The 23,686-nt window shown below is 44.1% G+C and overlaps 1 protein-coding gene across 1 annotated transcript; it reads left to right on the plus strand.

Annotated features, from left to right (window-relative positions):
- The first annotated feature begins 1,262 nt into the window (after positions 1 to 1,262).
- On the plus strand, positions 1,263 to 22,876 carry plcxd2 (phosphatidylinositol-specific phospholipase C, X domain containing 2). The gene is made up of 4 exons (XM_078409306.1): positions 1,263 to 2,013; positions 12,354 to 12,817; positions 17,694 to 17,935; positions 19,392 to 22,876. Exons 1-4 carry the CDS (start codon positions 1,875 to 1,877, stop codon positions 19,552 to 19,554), a joined length of 1,008 nt encoding a protein of 335 aa, XP_078265432.1. The 5' UTR covers positions 1,263 to 1,874; the 3' UTR covers positions 19,555 to 22,876.
- The last annotated feature ends 810 nt before the right edge of the window (positions 22,877 to 23,686 follow it).

A 23,686-nucleotide genomic window follows, 5' to 3' on the forward strand; every position in this document is an offset into this window, starting at 1 on the left:
GGGGTAAAGGGAGAGGGGGTGGGGTACAGGGAGAGGGGGTGGGGCGCAGGGAGGGGGGTGGGGTGCAGGGAGAGGGGGTGGGGTACAGGGAGGGGGGTGCAGGGAGGGGGTGGGGTACAGGGGGGTGCAGGGAGGGGGTGGGGTACAGGGGGTGGGGTACAGGGAGAGGGGGTGCAGGGAGGGGGATGGGGGTACAGGGAGGGGGTGGGGTACAGGGAGAGGGGGTGCCGGGAGGGGGGGTAGGGTACAGGGAGAGGGGGTGGGGTACAGGGAGGGTATGGGGTACAGGGATGGGGTGGGGTACAGGGAGAGGGGGTGCAGGGATGGGGGTAGGGTACAGGGAGAGGGGGTGGGGTGCAGGGAGGGGGGTGGGGTGCAGGGAGAGGGGGTGGGGTACAGGGAGAGGGGGTGGGGTACAGGGAGAGGGGGTGGGGTACAGGGAGGGGGGTGCAGGGAGGGGGGTGGGGTACAGGGAGGGGGGTGGGTGGGGTGCAGGGAGGGGGTACAGGGAGAGGGGGTGGGGTGCAGGGAGTGGGGTGCAGGGAGGGGGGGTACAGGGAGAGGGGGTGGGGTACAGGGAGGGGGGTACAGGGAGAGGGGTGGGGTACAGGGGGTTGGAGTTAACTGGGGGCCGTTGGTTCACTGAGCTGGCGACGGTCAGTGAGTTCGTATAGAACCAGTGAAGGATGGGGACTGGGTGAGGGGCATGAGCGAGGTGGATCCAGAGAGTAGAGTGTGAGTTCAGGGTGGGGATTCTTTGATGAGGTGGATGAAGGACTCAGTGATGAGGTGACCCTGTGCTGTGTAGTGTGTGAGAGGAGGGTGGTGAGGGACTGTGCGAGGGGGGAGGATGTGTGACCCCGTGTAGTGTGATAGGAGGGTAGTGAGGGACTGCGTGATGGGAGAGGGGTGTTGTTCAGTGACCCTTTGTTGTGTGTGATGGGGATGGGGTGTTCCCCTGTATTGTGTGTGTGATCCTGTATTGTGTGTGGGGGTGTGTGACCTTGTGTTGTGTGTGAGGATGTGTGACCTTGTGTTGTGTGTGAGGGTGTGTGTTCCCCGGAGTATGTGTGCGTGTTCCCCTGTGTTGTGTGTGTTCCCCTGTGTTGTGTGTGTTCCCCTGTGTTGTGTGTGTTAGTCAGAGAGTTGTGAATCTGTGGAATTCTCTGCCTCAGAGGGCAGTGGAGGCCAATTCTCTGAATACATTCAAGAGAGCTAGATAGAGCTCTTAAGGATAGCGGAGTCAGGGGGTATGGGGAGAAGGCAGGAACGGGGTACTGATTGAGAATGATCAGCCATGATCACATTGAATGGCGGTGCTGGCTCGAAGGGCCGAATGGCCTCCTCCTTCACCTATTGTCTATTGTTCCCTGGAGAGTGTGTGTGTGTTCCCCCGCGTTGTGTGTGTTCCCCCGCGTTGTGTGTGTTCCCCTGTGTTGTGTGTGTTCCCCTGTGTTGTGTGTGTTCCCCCGTGTTGTGTGTGTTCCCATATGTCGTGTGTGTTCCCCCGTATTGTGTGTTCCCCCGTATTGTGTGTGTTCCTCTGTGTTCCCATGTGAAGTGTGTGTTCCCATGTGTTGTGTGTGTTCCCCCGTGTTGTGTGTGTTCCCATATGTTGTGTGTGTTCCCCCGTATTGTGTGTGTTCCCATGTGTTGTGTGTGTTCCCCCGTATTGTGTGTGTTCCCCCGTATTGTGTGTTCCCCCGTATTGTGTGTTCCCCTGTGTTGTGTATGATGCGGAGGGGTGACCCTGTGTGTGATGTACATGGGGGTGGGAAGGACAGGGCCGGTCCCGCTCCGCCCCGCCGCCGTCGTCAGTCGGCTCGCTCCTCCCGGTCCCGCCTGCTCGGCCGCAGTGTGTCGGCGGCGAGCGGATGGCGGCGGCGAGGGTTGCGGAACACCGGAGCGGCGCAGTGCGACCGGCGCCCAGCCTGGGTGCCCCGCACGCCGACTGGATGGGCAGCCTGCCGCGGTCACTCTGCGCTCTGCCCCTCGCCAATCTCGCCGTGCCGGGTAAGGTGCCGCTCGCCCGGGGCTGGGGGGAGGGGAGTAGCGCCGAGGATCAGCATAAGTCTGGAGTGTGTGTTGACTGTGTATCTGCCACCTGCACTTGTCTTTGGGTGCACCATGCACCTACGTGTTCACCATGCACCTACGTGTTCACCAGTCACTATTGGTGCATTGTAGTTGCATTGTGTTTACAGGCACGCCTGGCTGTGCGGCGTGCACAACCGTACATGTTTATATTCTGCCCAGTGGATTTGTATGGGGTCCATCGTGTTTTATGTACTTTACTCATATGTATTAATAATATACTTTATTTCTGCCATAATGTCCATAGGTATCAGTACACTAAATTAAACTCATTGGTAAAACTGGAGCGATTCTGTCAGCTCAGCTGCGTTTTGTTGGGGGAACAGCCCCAGGCAATTGAATTTTCGCTGACGGATACATCCTGGCCGTGCTGGTATTATCGTGGTCAATCTTCTTTGTACATTTATACAGCGCCTCGCTCGTTTTAAAATTCGAAATCCACCGGGCCAACTATATCGAAACCATGTCCCGTTCCGGTTTAGCACCGCCACTACTCTGATTTTCAGTTCCATTGTAACTTCTGGTCCATTCTTTTGTTGTTAGCCTCTTTAACCTACATCTCTGCTTTTCGGAATTTGTGTAACAGTATTTATCTATCCATGTCTGAACTTTACTTTTGTCTCTGCTTATTGGTGTCTCTGGCAGGTGAATAGAGAGTCTTTGGGGTACACCACTTCCAACTGATTCCTTTATTGATACTTGAACTCATTCCTTCTCAGCAGTAGAATGTTAACGGCTAGCAAAAAAGTACGTACGTTTTTGCAGAATTAATACTTGTTTCTTATTAAAGTTAATGCTAGGGCTATTTACAACCTGGATTTAAGTGTTGTGTATGGAAACGGTACCACCACAATAGGGTGATATTTTTAATTGTTCGATTTCTGACCACCTTTCCATTTGGCACTATTTTTATGGATGACGCCTCCGATTTTGTCAGAACTGATTAGAAATACGATTACCTAAATCCCATACCAAGTCCTGTCATTCAAGCAGCAACATTTTGCTTTAAAGAACTCGGCACAGCGATTGGGTTTGTCATTCTTAAGGGCAAGCTGTGAACTGGAACATACTTCACCATTCTTAAAGTAATTTGCCTGATTAATATTTTCTGATAACAATTTAGTTAAGATCGGTTTTCAGTGTCACCTGCCACAGGTCTTGATTTCACATTGTAAATTAATTGGATTGGTTTGGTACTTTGTGACCTGGTTCCTTCTCACAGTTTGTCTACGAGTGAATCTCTGAGTGGGATTCATCAAGATTGGGTTGCATGTTGCCTCTTCCAGATGCAATTCACAGGAAAGAATTAAGCACCCGGTGAATATTTGTGCACAGTTTGATCTTGTGATGATGAATGATATTCTTGATTAGTACAGGTGTAGGGGGTTATAGGGATAAGACAGGAGTATGGGGTTAGGAAAGAGAGATAGATCAGCCACGATTGAATGGCGGGGTAGACTTGATGGGCCGAATGGCCTAATTCTACTCCTATCCCTTATGACCATGAAATATAGGTTCAATACGTGATTAGAAGGCAAATGGTATGATGATCCTTAAGGCAACCAGTACAAGAGTAATATGTTCCTGCTATGGTAGAGATAGAAAATGCTGGAAATACTCGTCAGCTGGGGCACCATTTTAGCAAAGAAACATAAAATATATTTGGACTTTCCTTAAATTTATCTGCCAGAACTATCTTCTGCCCCTTTTTGCCTTCCTGATTTCCTTCTTAAGATGCTCCTCTGTCTAAACTCCTCCAGGGATGCACTCGATCACAGCTGCCTATATCTGCCTCATGCCTCCTATTTCTTGAACAGTTTCAATTTCCCTCGTTATCTCAGCTTCCTTACTCCATAGCACCTGCCATGCCCTTTAACAGGAACATGCCTGAACTCTCACCTTTTAAAACTCTCACCTTCCTACTTTCTCGACTTCCATTTGCCTGCAAACAACCTCTCCAATCAACTTGCTGCACCTACATGCTAATCTTTTATGTTTTGTATACAAGGACCCCAAGATCTCTTTTGTAACAAAATATTTTAGTCTCATAAAATAATAATTTGCTGAATATGCTCACATTGTAGTCCCTCCATCAACTTGTCCATTCACCTAATCTGCCAAGGCTTGCTGGATTTCCTGGTTGCTAACATTTTAACTACCCTTCCTGTTTCTATACTGGCCTTTACAAAATAGAAACAATGTGCTGGAGTAACTCAGCAGGTCAGGCAGCAACTCTAGAGAATTCTGAAGAGAAGTCTTGATTCAAAACATCACATCCATGTTTTCCAGTGTTGTTGCCTGACCCGCTGAGTTACTCCAGCACTTTGTGTGCTTCTTTCCCATACCAACCTTTCTGCCCTGCACTTTCTCCATTGCCAGAGTGAACTGGAGGAACAGCACCTCATTCTGCATGGGTAGCTTATAACACAACAATATGAACATTGAATTCTCCAATATTAGGTATTCTCCAATATTAGGTAACTAACTAACAACACCCCTTTCCCCTTCTCCCATGCCCTTCCACCTTTCTCAGGCTTCATGTTTATTTTTGTCATATGTATCAAGATACAGTAAAAAGTTTGTTTTGCATGCTCTCCAAGCAGATCAGACATATTATAAATAAACACAATCAAGTCAAACAAGAACCTGTGGAATTGGTAATTTCTATCATTATCCGGGCTACATTCCTTTCACAGATGCAGCCCTTTTAGGTTGTGTCTGTACGCAATGTTTACAGAAACAGACTACTTTCCCACATTTAAGTGTGGCCATCCATGAATTAATTGTAACTACAGCTCCTTAAATCAGCAGTTAACATGACTAAACAATGGAATAATATTCACATTCAACTAGCTAGGCATATAGCAGTTTAACAAAGAGTCAAATCTTGCTTCTCAAAGAAGAAGGGAAAAAAACTTGCCGGCTTCATCAACACCTCACACTGCTTCAGAAAAGCAATACAATCAAGGACCACTCACACTCACCTCTTTTCTCTCTCCCGTGAGGTAGAAGATACAAAAGCTTGAAAGCACAAACCACCAGATTCAACAACAGTTTCTTCCCCGTCTTTATCAGTCTCTTGAACAGCCCTCGCTATGGCAAGGATGTATTCTCAATCTTCCAATGTACCTTGTTCCTTGCACTTGTATTCTCTGTACTTTCTCTGTAGCTGTAACACTATATCCTGCACTCTGATTATTTTCTGTTTGCACTACCTGATGTACACCTGCATGGTATGATTTGCCTGGATGGCACTCAATACATGGTTTTTCACTGTATCTCAGTTTGCATCAGTAATAAATCGATACTAACACAACTGGCCCTGGTACCATGCTCGCTACATGCTCTCAGACCTGGTTAGACCAGCACAGAAGGCCTTTTAAAAAAACATCAAAAGTCAGTCCGTTTTCAATGTATAGTGGGTTAGCAACCATTCAATTTTTTAGCATATAATTCTAAATCTATTTTACTACATTTCATATTCTGATCTAATTCCTTAAAGTTGATCTTGCAGAAGGTATCAATTATGTTTTTGTTTGTGTGAAGTTCAAGGATTGTGCATCAACATCTTAAACATAGAAACATAGAAAATAGGTGCAGGAGGAGGCCATTCGGCCCTTTGAGCCAGCACTGCCATTCCTTGTGATCATGGCTGATCATCCACAATCAGTAACCTGTGCCCAACTTCTCCCCATATCCCTTTATTCCACTAGCCCCCAGAGCTCTATCTAACTCTCTTAAATTCATCCAGTGATTTGGCCTCCACTGCACTCTGTGGCAGAGAATTCCACAAATTCACAACTATCTGGGTGAAAAAGTTCCTTTTCACCTCAATTTTAAATGGCCTCCCCTTTATTCTAAGATTGTGGCCCCTGGTTCTGGACTTCCCCAACATTGGGAACATTTTTCCTGCATCTAGCTTGTCCAGATCTTTTATAATTTTATACGTCTCTATAAGATCCCCTCTCATCCTTCTAAACTCCAGTGAAATCAAGCCTAGTCTTTTCAATCTTTCCTCATATGACAGTCCCGCCATCCCAGGGATCTATCTCGTGAACCTACGCTGCACTGCCTCAATTACAAGGATGTCCTTGCTTAAATTAGGAGACCAAAACTATACACAATACTCCAGAAATGGTCTTACCAGGCCCCTATACAACTTCAGAAGAACCTCTTTACTCCTATACTGAAATCCTCTCGTTATGAAGGCCAACATGCCATTAGCATTCTTCATTGCCTGATGTACCTGCACGCCAACTTTCAGTGACTGGTGTACAAGGACACCCAGGTCTCGCTGTGCTTCCCCCTTACCTAACCTGACACCATTGAGATAATAATCTGCCTCCTTGTTTTTGCCGCCAAAGTGGATAATCTCACATTTGTCTACATTATACTGCATCTGCCATGTATCTGCCCACTCACTCAATCTGTCCAGGTCACCCTGCAACCTCCTAACATCCTTTTCACATTTCACACTGCCACCCAGCTTCGTGTAATCTGCAAACTTGCTAGTGTTACTTCTAATTCCTTCATCCAAATCATTAATATATATGGTGAATAGTTGCGGCCCCAACAGCGAGCCTTGCGGCACTCCACTCGCCACTGCCTGCCATTGTGAAAAGGACCCGTTTACTCCTACTCTTTGCTTCCTGTCTGCCAACCAATTCTCTATCTATGTCAACACCCTACCCCCTACAGTAAATTTGTAGTGCTATGCAAAATATAAAATAGGAACTTTGGACAGCATACAACAAGGAAATAAAGCAATCCTAGCTTTATATTAGAGAGAGACTGAGCATTCAGCTGGCAAAGAGAATCAGACAGTCACATGGCAAAGAAACGGAACCCACCAAATCCACTCTCAGCATCATGCATCTATTCACCCCCATCCTTCACTTAACCCAGTTTTATTCTCCCTACATTCCCATCAACTCCCCCAAATTCTACCAATCACCGACACACAAGGGGTCATTTATAGTGGCCACCTACTGACCCGCACGCCTTTGGGATGCGAGAGGAATTATCAGGAGGAAACCCACTTGGTCTCAGGGAGAATGTGCAAACTCTACACGGACAGCACCTGAGGTCTGGATTGAACCCAGTTTTCTGGTGTTGTGAGGCAGTGGCTGTATCAGCTGTGGTGTCCAAAATTCATGCTATTTTATGTATTCATGTTTGGGTGACTTTTATTAGGTAGAGACCACATTTTAATGGCACACTAGAATGACGCCTCAATTCACTAGGGTTAACACAAAATGTGCCTTTAGTCGTTTTGTACAAAATTACCATATTACTGTATTTTCTTCTGGCAAAGAAATCTGGTTCACAAGGTAGATTCATGCAGACTGCACCTCCATGTTTCAGGCCTTGGTTTTGTAGATCTCTCTGACCCATATTCCTGCTCATTGAAGTCCCTCACCACCAACACTGGGATATGGGAGGAAGACAAACCACCGAGAGGAAACCACGCAGCCACAGAGAACATGCAGACTCAACATAGACAGTGCTGGAGGTCAGGATTGAACCTGGGTCTCTGGAGCGACCCATCCATATACAACAGTCAGATTTACACCAGCTTCTAACAACAGCTACATGATCTCGAAGCAAAGCTCTTTCACTTCCCAGATGAGACTTAAACCTATAATCCCTGTCCTGCGAGGCTAGCGTCTTATCCAATAGGCCATCGAGGCCACTACATCAGCTGAAATACCACATCAGCACACAGATGGAAGTGGAAAAAAATTAGCTCAAACCTTTCTGTTCCAAAATTTTTGGCCACACTTTTCTGATAATCTTTTCCAAATGCAAAGATATAGGGACCTGTTTGAGGAGTGGAGATCTGAGTGTTTAAAAAAAAAACGCTTTTACAAAAGGTGTATGGATAAAACACAACAATTCAGCTTAATCTCAAATATTCAAAAACAATCAGCATTGAATTCACAGACTCAGAGAGATGTGCCTGGTTAGGGAAATACTACGCGGAATTGTTCAAGGCAACTTATTTTAATTAATAGTCGATGAGACACCAGAGAGGATTGGTGATGTACATGACCTTTCATTTGGTAAAGCTCCACATCACAATGTTTCATAAAGGCCAACACCAGTGGAATACGAGGTCTGTTGAAGTATGGATATAAAATTGGCCAAGTTAGCGAGAAGTAGCAAAACAGAGTGCTGAAGGAACTCAGCAGGTCAGGCAGCATCTGTGGAGGGAATGGACAGATGATGTTTCAGCCAAATGGACCTTTCTTCAGACTGATTGGAGTAGGGAGGAGAAAGCTGGAAAAAAAGAGGTGGAGGCAGGACAAAGCCTGGCAAGTGGTAGGTGAATGTAGTTTGGGTGGGGGGGGGTACGATTGTCAGATGGATGGAGCAAGTATTAAAAGCTGGAAGTGAAAAGGAGACAAATGGATGTCAGATATGGAAAGAAGAGGAGGAATGGAATGTAAAGGCAGAGGGAGGGATATGGGTGAGAGAGGACAGGGGCACTTGATGGAAAAGATGGGGGATAAAGGGGAAATGGGGTGGGAATAGGAGATGAATGAACAAAGGAGGAAAAGGGAAATGTGGCGGGGGTCAGGGGAAAGTGAGGGGGTGGAAAGTATTGAAATATTCATAGTTCCTCCAGTTTATGTGTGGCCTCACTCGAACAATGGAGGCAGCCAAGGACAAAAAGGTCAGTATGGGAAGGGGAGTTGGAATTAGCAACTGGGACTCCAGCAGGTCTTGGCAGGCAGCACAGATGTTCAGCAAAATGGTCGCCTAATCTTTGCTTGGTCTCATTGATGTGAAGGAGGCCGCATCAGGAGCTAATCCCATCCTTGCCTGCATGTGGCCCATATCCCTCTAAACCTATCCTATCCATGTACCTGTCCAAATGTTTTGAAGACGATGTGACAGTACCTGCCTCAACTACTTCCTCTGGCCATACGTGTATTCCATGCACCCTCCACCTTTGGTGTAAGAAAAAAGTTGCCCCTCGGGCTCTTATTAAATCTCTTAACCCCCCCCATTTTAAACCTATGTTCTCTGGTTCTTGATTTCCCTACTTAGGGTACAAGATTGTTTCTTTAGATTTCCACCATGTCCTTGGATATATCCAATCAGGGCCAGGAGATTTGTCCATCTTCATACATGTTAGGACCTTCAGCACCTCCTCGACCATAACACTGATTGCCCTCAAGCCACTTCCATTGACTACCCCAAGTTCCCTGCTCCTCGTGTCTTTCTCCACGAAAAAACCCCAGAAATACTCATCAAGGACCTTACCCATCTCCTGTGGCTCCACACAGAGTTGACCGCTTTGATTCCTGAGGGACCCCATTTCCTCACTGGTTACCTTTTTCCCTCCATGTACTTATTAAAAACACGGGATTATCCTTGATATTATTTGCCAGCTATCTCCTGTCTCTTGCTTTCCTGATTTCTTTTTTTAGCTTGCTCTTCAGTTCCCGAAACTCCTTCAAGGATACACTTGATCCCAGCTGCCTCCTCTATAGTCTTAACCTGAGCCTCAATTTCTTTTCTCATCCAAGCTTCGATTTGAGTATAGGAGTAAATAGGTCCTTCTGCAGTTGTATAGGGCCCTGGTGAGACCGCATCTGGAGTATTGTGTGCAGTTTTGGTTTCCTAATTTGAGGAAGGACGTCCTTGCTATTGAGGCAGTGCAGCGTAGGTTCACGAGGTTAATCCCCGGGATGGCAGGACTGTCATATAAGATTGGGCTTGTATTCACTGGAGTTTAGAAGGATGAGAGGGAATCTTATAGAGATGTATAAAATTATAAAAGGACTGGAAAGCTAGATGCAAGAAAAATGTTCCCAATGATGGGGGGAGTCCAGAACCAGGGGCCACAGTCTAAGAATAAAGGGGAGGTAATTTAAAACTGAGGTGAGAAGGAACTTTTTTCACCCAGATAGTTGTGAATTTGTGGAATTCTCTGCCACAGAAGGCAGTGGAGGCCATTTCACTGGATGAATTTAAAAGAGAGTTAGATAGAGCTCTAGGGGCGGGTGGAACCAGGGAGTGTAGGGAAAAGGCAGGCACAGGTTACTGATTGTGGATGATCAGCCATGATCACAATGAATGGTGGTGCTGGCTCAAAGGGTCAAACGGCCTCCTCCTGCACTTATTTTCTATGTTTCCTTACACCCACCTGCCTTGCCCTTCACTCCAGCAGGTCCTGGACTCTTGTCAGCACACTCTTAAACATATTCCACTTTCCAGACATTTATTTCCTTCGAACAACCTGCTCCAATCAACATGAGCGAGTTCCTGTCTTATACCAAATTTGGCCTTGCCTCAGTTTAGAATTTTAACTCGTGGGCCCGCCCTGTCTTTTCACATTATCTATCTACGCACAGTCACAGGTGAAAAAGGCTTTTGGCACATTAGCCTTCATCAGTCAGAGTATTGAGTAGAGCAGTTGGGTGATCATGTTGCAGTTATGTAAGACGTTGATGCGGCCGCATTTAGAGTATTGTGTTCAGTTTTGGTCACAATGTTACAGGAAAATGTTGTCAAACTGGAAAGAATGCAGAGAAGATTTACAAGGATACTGCCAGGACTCAAGGACCTGAGTTATTGGGAGAGATTGAGCAGGCTAGGACTTGTAAAGCAGAAGGATAAGGGGCGATCTTATATAGAAAATCATGAGAGGAATAGATCAGGTAAATATTAGTCATTGCCAGAGTAGGAGAATCGAGAACCAGAGGACATAGGTTTCAGGTGAGGGGGGAAGCTTTAAAAGGAACCTGAGGGGTGACTTTTTTTACACAAAGGGTGGTGAGGGTATGGAAAGTGCTGCCGGAGGAAGTATTTGAGGCAGGTACCATCGCAATGTTTAAGACATTTAGGTACGTGAATAGGGTAGGTTTTGAGGGATATGGGCCATCTAGGTTTCGAGGCATATGGGGCTAGTGTAGATGATCGGTCGGTGTGGGCAAGTTGGGCCGAAGGGCCTGTTTCCACATTTTATGATTATGACTATAACTATCTTAAACCTAATAGAACATTGGTCGCCGGTCCCACAAGGCTCATCCATGAACACAATATCCACACCCCCCTCCCAATTTCCTAAGACTAGACCAAGCCTTATCCATTGTAGGGTCCACTACATATTGGCTGAGGAAACCTTTCTGAACACATTTGACAAATTCTGCCCCATTTAAACCAGTCTCAGTCTTTATTAAGAAAGTTAAAATTCCATACTACAACAACCTTATTAGTCCTGCAATCTCCTGGCATATTTGCTCTTCCAGCTCCATTGCTGGATTACTCTGGTCGGCATGGACGAGTTGGGGCCATGAGCCTGGTTTCCATGCTGTATGACTCTGACTTTAAATGTTACAGAGCTCTGGGGGGAATGGGCTAGCTGGATTTATCTCGCATACAACTGACGCTTCTTCATGGGTTAAAAGAGCTTTTTCCTATGCTATAACCTTCCTGTTATTCTGCAAAATTGCTACATCCACATTTTCTATTGAGCTTTGCCAAATATCATGTTACTCCAATGTGATAGAATTCTGTGGCATACATCTCTGCAAGGTTGTAACTGCACAAGACTGCTTTGCTGCCATGTTGAGTTTTGCTTTTAGTCACAGAGAAAGTGAAAGGTTATTTAAAATTGAGCCGTCTGCATTGTAGGAAGGAACTGCAGATGCTGGTTTACACCAAAGATTGGCACAAAATACTGGAGTAATTCAGCGGGACAGGCAACATCTCTGGAGAGAAGGAATGGGTGACATTTCAGGTTGTGACCCTTCTTCAGACTGATCCGGGGAGAGGGGGACTAGAGATATGGAGGGGTAAGGTGTGAAAACGACAGATCAAAGGTTCATTGTTGGCTGAGGGCAAGGAGACAACGAGGCATACAATCAGTAAAATTAATCCAGAGGACAGTGAACCTGGTCGGAAAACCAGGGTGGGGGAAGGACGGAGCGAGAGGGAAAGCAAGGGTTACTTGAAGTCAGAGAAATCAATATTCATGCCACTGAGGTGTAAGCTGCCCAAGCAAAATATGAAGTACTGTTCCTCCAATTTGCATTCAGCGTCACTCTGACAGTGGAGGAGGCCCAGGACAGAAAGGTCAGTATGGGAATGGGAGGGGGAGTTAAAGTGTTTGGCAAACGGGAGATATCATATGCCTAGGTGGACTGAGCGGAGGTGTTCAGCGAAATGATTGCCGACCCTGCGCTTGAGCCAAGTCTATTGTTCGAAGAATAAACAAACTTTGTGCCTCTTCCTTGCTTCCTTTTCAGGATCACACGATTCCTTCAGCTTTTGGATCGATGAGAAGTCCCCTGTTGGTCTGGATCAGCCAGTTGTGGTCAGGCAGCTGGCTGGAATCTTCCGCTCTCTCTGGAAGAAAATGATGAAGAAATGGTCTGTGACACAGAGCTTGAATTTCACAGAGCAGCTGGAAGCTGGCATTCGTTACTTTGACCTTCGAATCTCCAGAAAACCGGGAGAGGAGAATGAGCTTTATTTCATCCACGGGTTGTTTGGCTGCAAAGTTTATGATGGACTGATGGAGATAGACCAATTTTTGAAATCTCACAGCAAGGAGGTGATCTTTCTGGATTTCAATCACTATTATGCAATGGAGGACATAAACCATGAATACCTCATCGAAATGCTTAAAGAAATATTTGGGTCAAAACTCTGCCGAGCCAACCTAGTTGCGGAAATAACACTCCAGTATTTATGGGAGCGTAAATACCAGGTTGGTCCTCTCAGCTCTTGCAGCTTTTGCACAATTTCAACTGTATTAAAACATGCAATCAACTGCACAGAGTCTGCCCCTGGGTTACGCACGCTCCACTTATGTGCACCCCACGTACAAACGAGTTCCCCGAATATCAAAAGTCCAATATACGCACACACATAAATTCCTATGAACAGCAGAACAAGTTATATATCTCTCTTCACATTTAGTCATTCTTCTTTCTTATCAGTCATGTGCTTTTGATGCCATTCTTTACAACACCGTGGAGGAGGTACAATCGAGTGATTTTTGTGTATTTCCCAATTTGCAGACAAATTTGACATAGGTATAAAAACGGTGCACGTTTTTTTACCCAGGGACAGCTTGTATTTATCTAATAACACAGCAGTGTAATAATAAGCAATGAAGACTGATAGTAATGGAATGATAGTAATGATAGTAATGGAATAACAACGTCGTGTGATGTAAATATGTGGAGCCGCAGAACTGTGACACAATAACATTGCACGAGCAACCTCCTCTCAAAACTACATTGATACTTTTACAAGCCAGTTTCAACGTCTCCCGACTGCTGCAATGATCAAAAATGAATTGAATATCGCCCAAGCATCGCCAGCCCTCTGGTTGAAGTGAATTGTAATGATTCACGTTACTCTCAGTGGGGATTGAATATCTGCTTGTGTCACCGCTCAGCTTCCATTTGATGCTCTGTGACTGGAGCATTGGACTTGAGAAACAGCCCCCCTCCCTTCCACCACAACTTCACTTAAATTCAAAGAATGATACATATTTCAAGAAGAGCATTTGTCATTCTTTTAAACTCTGAAGATTTTTGGATCGTCTATTGTACCCTCTGTACCTATGCAAATGTGCAACTAAGTTTGGAAATTCTTGCTGAATCCCTTTGGATTTCATTATTTATGCCTCATCTTTTATTTTTTTTAAAGTTGTTTATTTGCTGCTCTTACCATAATGTTCCAACTCCCAAGAGTATATTCCATCTAATGTCCAGTAATTCAATTGGCCTGTTTCCTTTTATGTCATCATCTAACCTTACCTCGCACCCAGCTTTATATTATCAGTTGTCTAGGACGTTGTATCCTCAGCTTGCGTGTTGCTGTAGGCTAGTGATGGTTCCAGTATAAGCAGTAATCATTTTGGCATTTGTACCCTGCATTCCTTAATACATGATGTTTATTTATACCTGCACAACCTCGACTTAATCTGAATTAATTAAACTGCCCCCAACCCTAAACTTAACATGCACAACACTTATCAAATGCCTACTAAATATCTAACTATACTACGTCTACCCTTCTCCTCTTATCTAACCCCCAAAATATTTCCATGGATTATTCCATTGAAATTCCATATTGACATATTGACTCAGTCACACCTTTAACAGTAAATTAATAGTAAATAGTAGATCCCCCCTCCCAACTGAGATCAATCTAATTGGACCCTGATAAAGTCTTTGTGACTTCTCTTCTTCGTGACTTATTTGAAGAGGCATCCAAAATATTACTTAACCAGTTTGCTGTTTATTTCTCGATTCTCCTTTTCCACCACAATAGTTATCACTGAATGCTTCCTGATCATTATATACAGATTCTAAGTCTTTTCATCTTGCTGATTCTCTTATTTTCTCTCTGTTGATCAATTCCACGCATACCCTTTGCATTTAGAAAATGCTCCTTTGCTGTAAGAGCTGTAATCTCCTTGTGCATACTGTAAGCTATCTATCAACTAAAACCCTCGTTTGTTTGTTTGTTCCTGAACTACAGCCAAAACGGTATATGATAGCGCAACAATTTTAGGCCCACCTTACTCACCGTCGTCCCTTTGGTGCTAATGGAAGAAGTTTCATTGAAATCGGTGTTATATTTTTAAAGTTATTGACATTTAAAAATTTAAATCTATCTCCTAGGGAGGGAGGGGGTGGAGGTGAGGAGGAGGGAGGAGAAGGGGGTTGAGGGGGATGGAGTGGGGGAAGGGGGCTTGAGGGGGATGGAGTGGGGGGAGGGGGATGGGAGGGGGTGAGGAGGGAGGGAGGGGGAGAGGAGGGGGAGGAGAGGGTGCTGCACCAATGCAGGAGAGGTTTGGGCCCAATGGGTCCACTTGGTCTAGTTTTCATTAAAGTTGTCCTTACCATCACCAGTTCACTGAGGCTGTTCTGAATTTGAAGTGGAACATTCCATTCTGAAAGGATTATATATCTTTAAAATAATATGTATATTTATTGCAATGCTTAACATTGCTTGTGTGTTGCAATACCCTTTCAGGTGATTAGCCAGTGACTGGAGCTATTTTTTTCTCCTGGAGTCATATAGCACAGAAACTGCTCCCTCAATCCATCATCTCCATGCTGACAATCAAGTACCCATCAATACTTATCCCATTTACTGGCACTGGGCCTGTAGATTTCTCAGTGATTGAGGAGCTTATCCATATATGTCTTAAATGAGCCACAATTTCTGTTTCCATCAATCCGTTGAGCAATGCATTTCCGATTCCAATCACTTGATGGGTGGCAAAACATTATTCTCCAGAGCTTGTTAAGCTAAACTTATTTGCTCTAACTTTTACCATCTTTGCCGCAAAGTTGGCTCTGTGAATTTTATATACTTCTATCAACCCCCTTCCCCCGCCCCACCCCCAGCCTTCTCTCCAAGGAAACAAACATAGTCAAAACGTTCCATCGCAGGTAACAATCATCCTGGTGAATCTCCACAGGAACCTGCTCCTATGGAAACATCTTGTTTCTCACAGACTGATGAATGTTTTATAAGGATGTAACGTGAGGACCCTGCTCTTGCATTCAATGACAGTGATGTTGAACATGGCAGCATGACAGTGCTATTACAGTACTGTGACACAGTGTGGCAGTTGTGAGACAGTAATGCACGCCAGAGCATGAAAGTTAATGATGTTGTAATAGCATCTTATTATAATATTGGCGAAATTGACCAGAGAGAGTAGTGTGGCTTTATGTCTCTGTAATGTAGTCACACCATAATGTCACAATATAATGCCAGAAGATCACAGGTTTTCTGTTACAAGTGCAGTCTGTTTCACCATCAAATGTAGATGTTGTGAGGCAGTCACTTTCATGCCTGCTACATCATCACATTCTAATATAAACTCGGTGCTAAGTGCTACTCAGAGCTGAGCAGTGAGAAATTTATATTTAAAGAGAAGGTTTGACACCTACTTTCTTCACGCCTTCTTTACTATCTCCATCCTTATCTCCCCCACCTGACTCATTTGCTAATTAATCCCTCGGATCCACATGTCACTTGAGCATAATAGAGCAGCATGGTGGCCCAGCAGTAGAGTTGCAGCCTGAGACCCGGGTTCGATCCTTACTACGGGTGCTGTCTGTACAGAGTTAGTACGTTTTCCCTGTGACCTGCGTGGGTTACCTCTGAGATCTTTGGTTTCCTCCAACACTCCAAAGAGGTACAGGTTTGTAGGTTACCTGGCTTGGTATAAATGTAAATTGTTCCTAGCCTGTGTAGGAAAGTGTTCGTGTACAGGGATCGCTGGTCTGTGCGGACCTGGTGGGCTGAAGGACCTGTTTCTGTGCTGTATCTCTAAACTAAACACACAATGCTGGAGGGACTCAGCAGGAAGCATCTGTGGAGGCAATGGAAAGGATTCAGGTACCAAATTAATTTCCCGCCACTAACATTCTCCTCCGCTTGGTTGAACTTGCAATAACCCAGTCCCGTAGGACCACTTCTGACAAGTGATTCTTGAAAGATCACTACTAATGCCTCCACAATCTCAACTGGGACCTCTTTCTGAACGCTTGGGTGTAGTCCATCTGGTCCAGGTGACTTATCCACCTTCAGACCTTTTAGCTTCTCAAGTATCTTCTCAGTAATTGCAACTTCACTAATGTCTGTCCCCTGCCTCCCTTCAATTTCAGGCATGTTGCTGGTGTCTTCCAGTGTGAAGACTGATGCAAAAAACGTATTCAATTCATCTGTCATTTCTTTATACCCCATTACTACTTCAGCGTCAAGAAGAGACTTTTGTTATTACTGTATAATATTGGCTAACTTATCTTCATATTTCATCTTTTCTCCCTTCATTGTCTTTTTAGTTACCTTCTGTTAGTTTTTAAAAGCTTCCCAATCGTCTCGTTTCCCACTAATCTCTGCAATATTACATCCCTTCTGTTTTAGTTTCATTCCTGGTAGAGTCCCTATCCAAACAACTTTCACCACTCCTCCCTCGTGCCTCTGCAGTTACCTTTACTCAACAGTAATACCGACACATCTGATTTCATCTTCTCCCTCTCAAACTGCAGGTTGAATGTTATCATATTATGGTCACTAAGGTCTCTAATCAAATCTGGTTCATTGCACATCACCAAATCCAGAACTGCCTTTACTCTAGTAGACACGACGACGAGCTGCTCTAAGAAGCCTTCTCATAGGTACTCTACAAATTTCTTCTCTTTGGATGCAGCACCAAATTGATTTTCCCAGTCTATCCTCCCAAGTGTTCTTATTTTTTTTTGTTTTAGTTTTAAAGATACAGTGTGGAAACACGCCCAGCGGCCCACTGAGTCCACACTAACCATTGATCATCTACTCACTAGTTCCATGATATCCGACTTTTGCATCCTACACATTAGGGGCAATTTACAGAAACCAAGTAACCTACAAACCTTGGAAAGTGGGAGGAAACCAGAGCACCCGGAGAAAATCCAAGCAGTCACATAGAGAACGTACAAGGTTGGCACAGACAGCACCCATTGTCAGGATCCAAACTGGTCTCTGGCACGGTGAGGCAGCAGCTCTACCACTGTACCACTGTTACTATCCTCTGGTAACATCTTGGTTTTCATTTTCAAAATGTCCAGGTGCTCGTGTTCTACCACCACCCTCTGGCCCACAACTTTCCCTTCCTCTGGCCAGGGCATCAGATTCCAGCTCCCTGGGCCAACACCACTGACGCTCAGAAGCTGGTGCAGTTCCTGGAGACAACCTTGAGTGAGCGGGCCAAACGAGGGACGTTCCATGTGTCACAGGCGATCCTGACACCACATGCCAAGACTGTCCTCCGGGGAATGATTGTCGGACTACGGGATTCTCTCGTCGCAAGGTTGGGTAAAATTCTTGTATTCGGCACTTGCATTCATTGTTTTGTTACTGTGCTTACAAAGAAACATAAGTCATACAGTACTGAAACTGGCATTTGAATCTCTCTTGTCTATGCTGACCAGCAAATTTACATGAATCAAATTTGCTCGTTCTCAACCCTTGACTTTCTCTGCCTTGATAATCGACTCATCGAGATGCTTCTTAGACATTGCAATGTATCTGCCTCCGTCACCCACCCAGACAGTGTGTTCCAGATTGCCATATCTAAAATTATGAGAGGCATAGATAGGGTAGACCATCAGAACCTTTTTCCCCAGGGCAATTTCTCCAGAAATGTCCTATACCAGAGGGCATAGCTATAGGGGGTATGGAGAGAAGGCAGGTACAGGCTACTGAGCTGAATGATCAGCCATGATCATATTGAATGGCGGTGCAGGCTCGAAGGGCCGAATGGCCTACTCCTGCACCTATTTTCTATGTTTCTATGTTTCTAAGGTGAGAGAGGGAAAGTTTAATGGAGATGTGTAGCTCCATTTTTTTACACAGAGGGTGCTGGGGGACTGAAGCGTATTGCCTGGGGTGGTGGTGGAGGTAAATATGATAGCGGCATTTTTGAGGCTTTTAGATAGGCATATGGAAGTGCAGAGAATAGAGGGATATGGATACGGAACAGATGAGATTGGTTCAGGTAGGCATAATTTCAGAATAAAGATTGTGGACTGAAGGGAACATTCCTGTCCTGCATTGTTCTGCGGTCTATGTAATCGTTCCCTAACTATAAAGTTCACTTTGGAACCCCAGCCCATTCCATCACACAAATGAGCCTCCTAACAACGCCCCCCTCCCCTCCCCCTCACCATCGACTATGTACACCACGCTGCTGCAGGAAACCGCCAATACAATCAAGGACTCACACCCCAGTCATTCTCTCTTCTCCCCTCTTCCATGAGGCAGGAGAGGCAAAAGCTTGAGCTAATCATATGTGGAAAGTAATTTTGACATTCCAATGTGAAGGCAGGAGTTGTCTCTTAAATCCATCGCTAATGTGATCTTTGAGGTTGAATAAAATGATGTTGATGTTTGTAAATACTGTAAATGAATATAAGGATATATGCACACTGCCAGGGATGGTGGTGTTGGCAAGAAGATATGATAGTGGCTTTTAAGATAGGCAAATGGATAAGCAGGGGAATGTGGAAGACGGGTCATGTAACAGCCTCTCAGACGATGATGATGTTCGGGAAAGAAAATCTGATGTAGTTTTGACCATATAAATCTTATTAGCAGTGTAATAATAGGCTGGAGCTATTGGCAAAGGAATAATCTGGATTGTGTGTCTGCAAATGTTATGATGAAGGTACACTGTTTTTATGAGGAAAAGTTGTGTAGATTTCATATTTAACATTTTCTAAATGACAATGGACATTTCACATGCTTCATTTTGTTCTTCTTGTTAGAAATCTTCCTGTAATAATGAACTGGGTGAAGTGCCAGAAGCCAGGTGTAAATGGAGTCAACATCATCACCTCAGATTTTGTGGAACTTGTGGACTTTGCTACAACTGTGATCAAGCTCAATTACCTGCTCCTGCATGACAAGACCAAACGCGAGCAGGTTTAGCACCCTTCCTTGCACTAGTGGCTGTTAAAATAACAAAGCCAGGATGGCATCTGGTTATCAGATGTGGTGTGCTGTGGGCTTGTGTGTGCGGATGTATTTCAGTCTCCACTTTAAAGTTGCACATTCTGCCCTCATGTTTCCAACAAAGAATCGCCTGTGCAAACTACTTGTACCGCATTAAATTCTGCACCATTCCCATTGGAGGGTGGGTGTGACCAAACTGACAAGTTTAAAATAAAACAAAGTGCTGGAAATGCCCAGCAAGTCAGGGGCATCTGAATTGGAAAAAAAGTTGGAGATGGAACAAATTTCTATTGTTGCGATTCCAGAAGGTAATCTTTCATATATTTACATGCTCCGCCACACCTGGCCTCTGTCACTCCCGACCTCTTTCTCCTGGCTGCATCATTCCTTTCCTCGTTAATCATCACTGCTGTCCCATCACTGTCCTTCCTATTCAACCTCTGTTCCCCCTATCCCTCCCCGATGCCACAATGTGCATCAGAATATTTATTTTAGCTTTTCTCAGGTCCCAAGTCGAGAGTGTTCTATTATCATATGTCCCAATTGCAAAGACTAAAGCAATCCTCCCAAATCTACATAGTTCGGAGCTTATTTGGAGGTTGTGGTGTTTAATACTGTAGTGGTTGTTGGAAGATCATCGAGATGAAAAGTGAATTTTCTCTCTCCGCAGATGCTGCCTGACCTGCTGAGTAATTCCAGCGGTTACAGAAAAGTTTTAATTTGCACCTGTGACAAATTTACAGGTCTTCCCTAGGTTATGTACACCCCATGTATGTACAGCCTGTACATATAAACGAACAAATAGGATACCAATGGGGTGGATTTGCTGGCTGCTGAGGGGCCACAGGCATCTCCTACTGCATGGGAATTTGCTTCAATGCAATATCTGGATCATTGAGCTGAACACCCGGGTGTAACTACAGGTTGCCCTTGGTTGCTTATGTTTTTGTTTGAATATATTACCAAGCAGCCGCATTTTGGGTTACAGTTTTCTGGAACGGAACCCTGTTGTAACCTGGGGAGGATCCGTACACAATTATAAAAATGGATGTACAAGCTTTATAGGAGGAGGATAATGAATGTGATCAATTTTTATTTAGAACTAGGCATTATTATTATTAAATTGAAGAGTTTACGTTCTCTCGTACTGGACATGTCCCATAGCCCTGCCACTTGCAACACAATGTCCTTCTGTGTCTTTATTGTTGCCCTCTAAATGCCCCATTAATCCTTTTGACCAGAACACACAAGTTGTCCCCATGTATGGCAGCCCTAATCTTACCCTACCACAGTCATTCCCTTTGAGCTATCCATCCCTAGCCCATCCCTCCGCAACTTAAAATGACATTATCTTTTTCTCCTTGATTAGAGGTCTGTGACCCGAAAAGTTGACTCTATTTTCCTCTCCACAGATGCTGCCTGACCTGCTGAGTGCCTCCAGCACTTTCTGCTTTTGTTTCAGATTTGCACTGTCTACAGTATTTTTTTAAAATCATGTGTTTTTGAAATTCTGCTTTGGAAAATTAATAGTTTTTAAAACATTTTTGATTCAGGTTCTCTGAAAAGAGGTGAAAGAATCATTGCAAAAGATGTTGGAAATCTGAAATAAAAGCAGAAATGCTGGAGGAGACATTCTAAATTCAGTTTGATTTATCATTTTGTGTGTATGTGTCTGTGACACAGTTTAGACAGTAACAAATTGATTATGGAGTATTAAATCTTAATGGCTCATCTTAAAAATGTTTGTATTGAGTTTCATTGCCTGGACTGCAATTCAACGTAAATGCAAAACGGATATGTGGATCAGCAGTTAAATATAAATCGCAGTGGGATTGTGCTTTGTCATGCCGAATTAGATTGAATCAAAATGGGTTTTTTAGTAGACAATAGGTGCAGGAGGTGGCCATTTAATGTATGTTCGCAAGTCCAACAGCTTCAATTAATGTAAGAAGGAACTGCAGATGCTGGTTTAAACCGAAGATAGACACAAAAAGCTGGAGTAACTCAGCGGGAAAGGCAACATCTCGGGAAAGAAGGAATAGGTGACATTACGGGTCGTGACTCTTCTTCAGACTGGTTAGGGAGAAGGGAAATGAGAGATATAGATGGTGTTTAATAGCTGTTTCCTTTATCATCCTTACTTTTTGCATTTGTTTCATTCATTGTTCTTTATCTCTCCACATCACCGTCTATATCTCTCATTTCCCTTATTCCCTAACCAGTATGAAGAAGGGTCTCGACCCAAAACATCACCCATTCCTTCTCTCCAGAGATGCTGCCTGTCCTGCTGAGTTACTCCAGCTTTTTGTGTCTTGTTTTAATTAATGCTCAGGAACACTGGAATTCCATACAAATGACAACAGACTATTTTCCTTTCCAGGTGTGCGTATGTACTAATTTCTCTTTATTGTAAATTAGGAGAGTAATTGGATCACATATTGTTGTGTTTGAGAAATTCACTCAGTCCGTGTAGTAACATTGATTATCTGAAGCATTACTGTAGTTGTTCCTGTGGAAAGTAGGATTTCTATTCCACACCTGGGGTGTAAAGTGGTTGAACTACAAATAATAATAATATATTCCTTTATTCGTCCCACACTGGGGAAATTTACATCTATCGTTTACTAAAATATGTGAGCCAAGTTCTGTTGCTGTGTCACAGTTCTTGGTCTTTGTTTTTGGTTTAGTTGCAGGGTGTTTTCTCTGGTTTTATTTAGCAAAATAAGGTATTTTTGATTTTTCTTTTTAAAACCTTCACTCAAGGTGCTCATCTTCAATCTCTGTAAAGTGTAACTAAATTAAAATAGGTAGAAGGAATCTCTGTGGACCAGCAGTTCAATGATTTATTCTGCAATTCTTCGCATGATGAATGAATGCCTGGAGTCGATCACCACTTCAATGGGTGCTTTTGCTCTTCAGTCTTCCACCACACGAGCTGCAAATCTGAAGGCATTACTATGTAAAATATAAATGGTCCTTATTGGAACAGTCAAAGTATCCAGTGGATCAACTAACTGCCTGACACCCTTCATCTCAAAACTGGGAGGTCACCAAATTGATTGGAGATGACTGACCAATCATTCTTGTGTTTCAGTTATTAGTTTCTCCCAAGTAAATTTTTGTGGCCCTAATACTTGAAGAATAGAGTATTTAAATGTGAATGAGAATTATCATGAATAAATTGTTTTCAGGGATAGTTTCTAATGTGTTGTTGGGAAGGTGCAATGTCTATGTTTCCATCAACAGTTAAGTTTTCTGTACTCTTTTTTGATTTGTACAAATAAATTTGTTTAAATGACGCTCTGAGTATTCAATTGACTATTTAAAAGGCAGTTAGAAAAAAACCTGACGGTTCATTGAATTGGCCACTCTCCATTATGGTGGGGTGGCAATGAAGACATGGCCTTCCACCATAGTCAAAGCCTGTTCTCTTTATGTTACCTGGTCTCCAAAAAATCAATTGAACTGTGATGTGAGATTTTGCATGCGACTTGCATTTGTGCTGGTAATAATACTGCTTCAGTGTCGATCTCTTATCATGCTGCATGATGTTGCTGTGATAGACAATCCAAGGCTGCAGATGTTTTCCGTCTACTGCGGCTGTGTCTGTAATGACCAACAAAGCTACTGCTAATTGCAGGAAAGCGACTTCTCTGAAATGTGCCAGACAGTGATGCCAGAGCTGGTGATCAAAAGGTGCCTTTGCAGTGGAATCAAATTATCACAACTGCAGGAATGCATCATGAAGAATGGATCAATTGCTTTCAATGCGATTAATCGAACGCTGAGGCACACCACTAGTCACAGGCCTCCAGTCCGAAAAGCAACCTTCCACCAGCACCCTTCCATGAAGCCAATTTTCTATCCATTCAGCTATCGCTCCTTGAATCCCATAGGATCTAACCTACCAGAGCAGTCTACATGCAGAACCTTGCAGAATGCCTTGCTGAAATCCATGTATACATCGTCTACAGCTCTGCCTTTGTCGACCTTTTTGGTCACATCCCCAACAATCTCAATCAGATTTGTGAGACAGGACCTCCCACATACAAAACCATGTTGACTATCCCTAATCAGTCCTTGTCCATCTAAATGCATGTATATATTC

This window comes from Rhinoraja longicauda, chromosome 12 (genome assembly GCF_053455715.1).
Source record: "Rhinoraja longicauda isolate Sanriku21f chromosome 12, sRhiLon1.1, whole genome shotgun sequence".
Classification (NCBI taxonomy): Eukaryota; Metazoa; Chordata; class Chondrichthyes; order Rajiformes; family Arhynchobatidae; genus Rhinoraja; species Rhinoraja longicauda.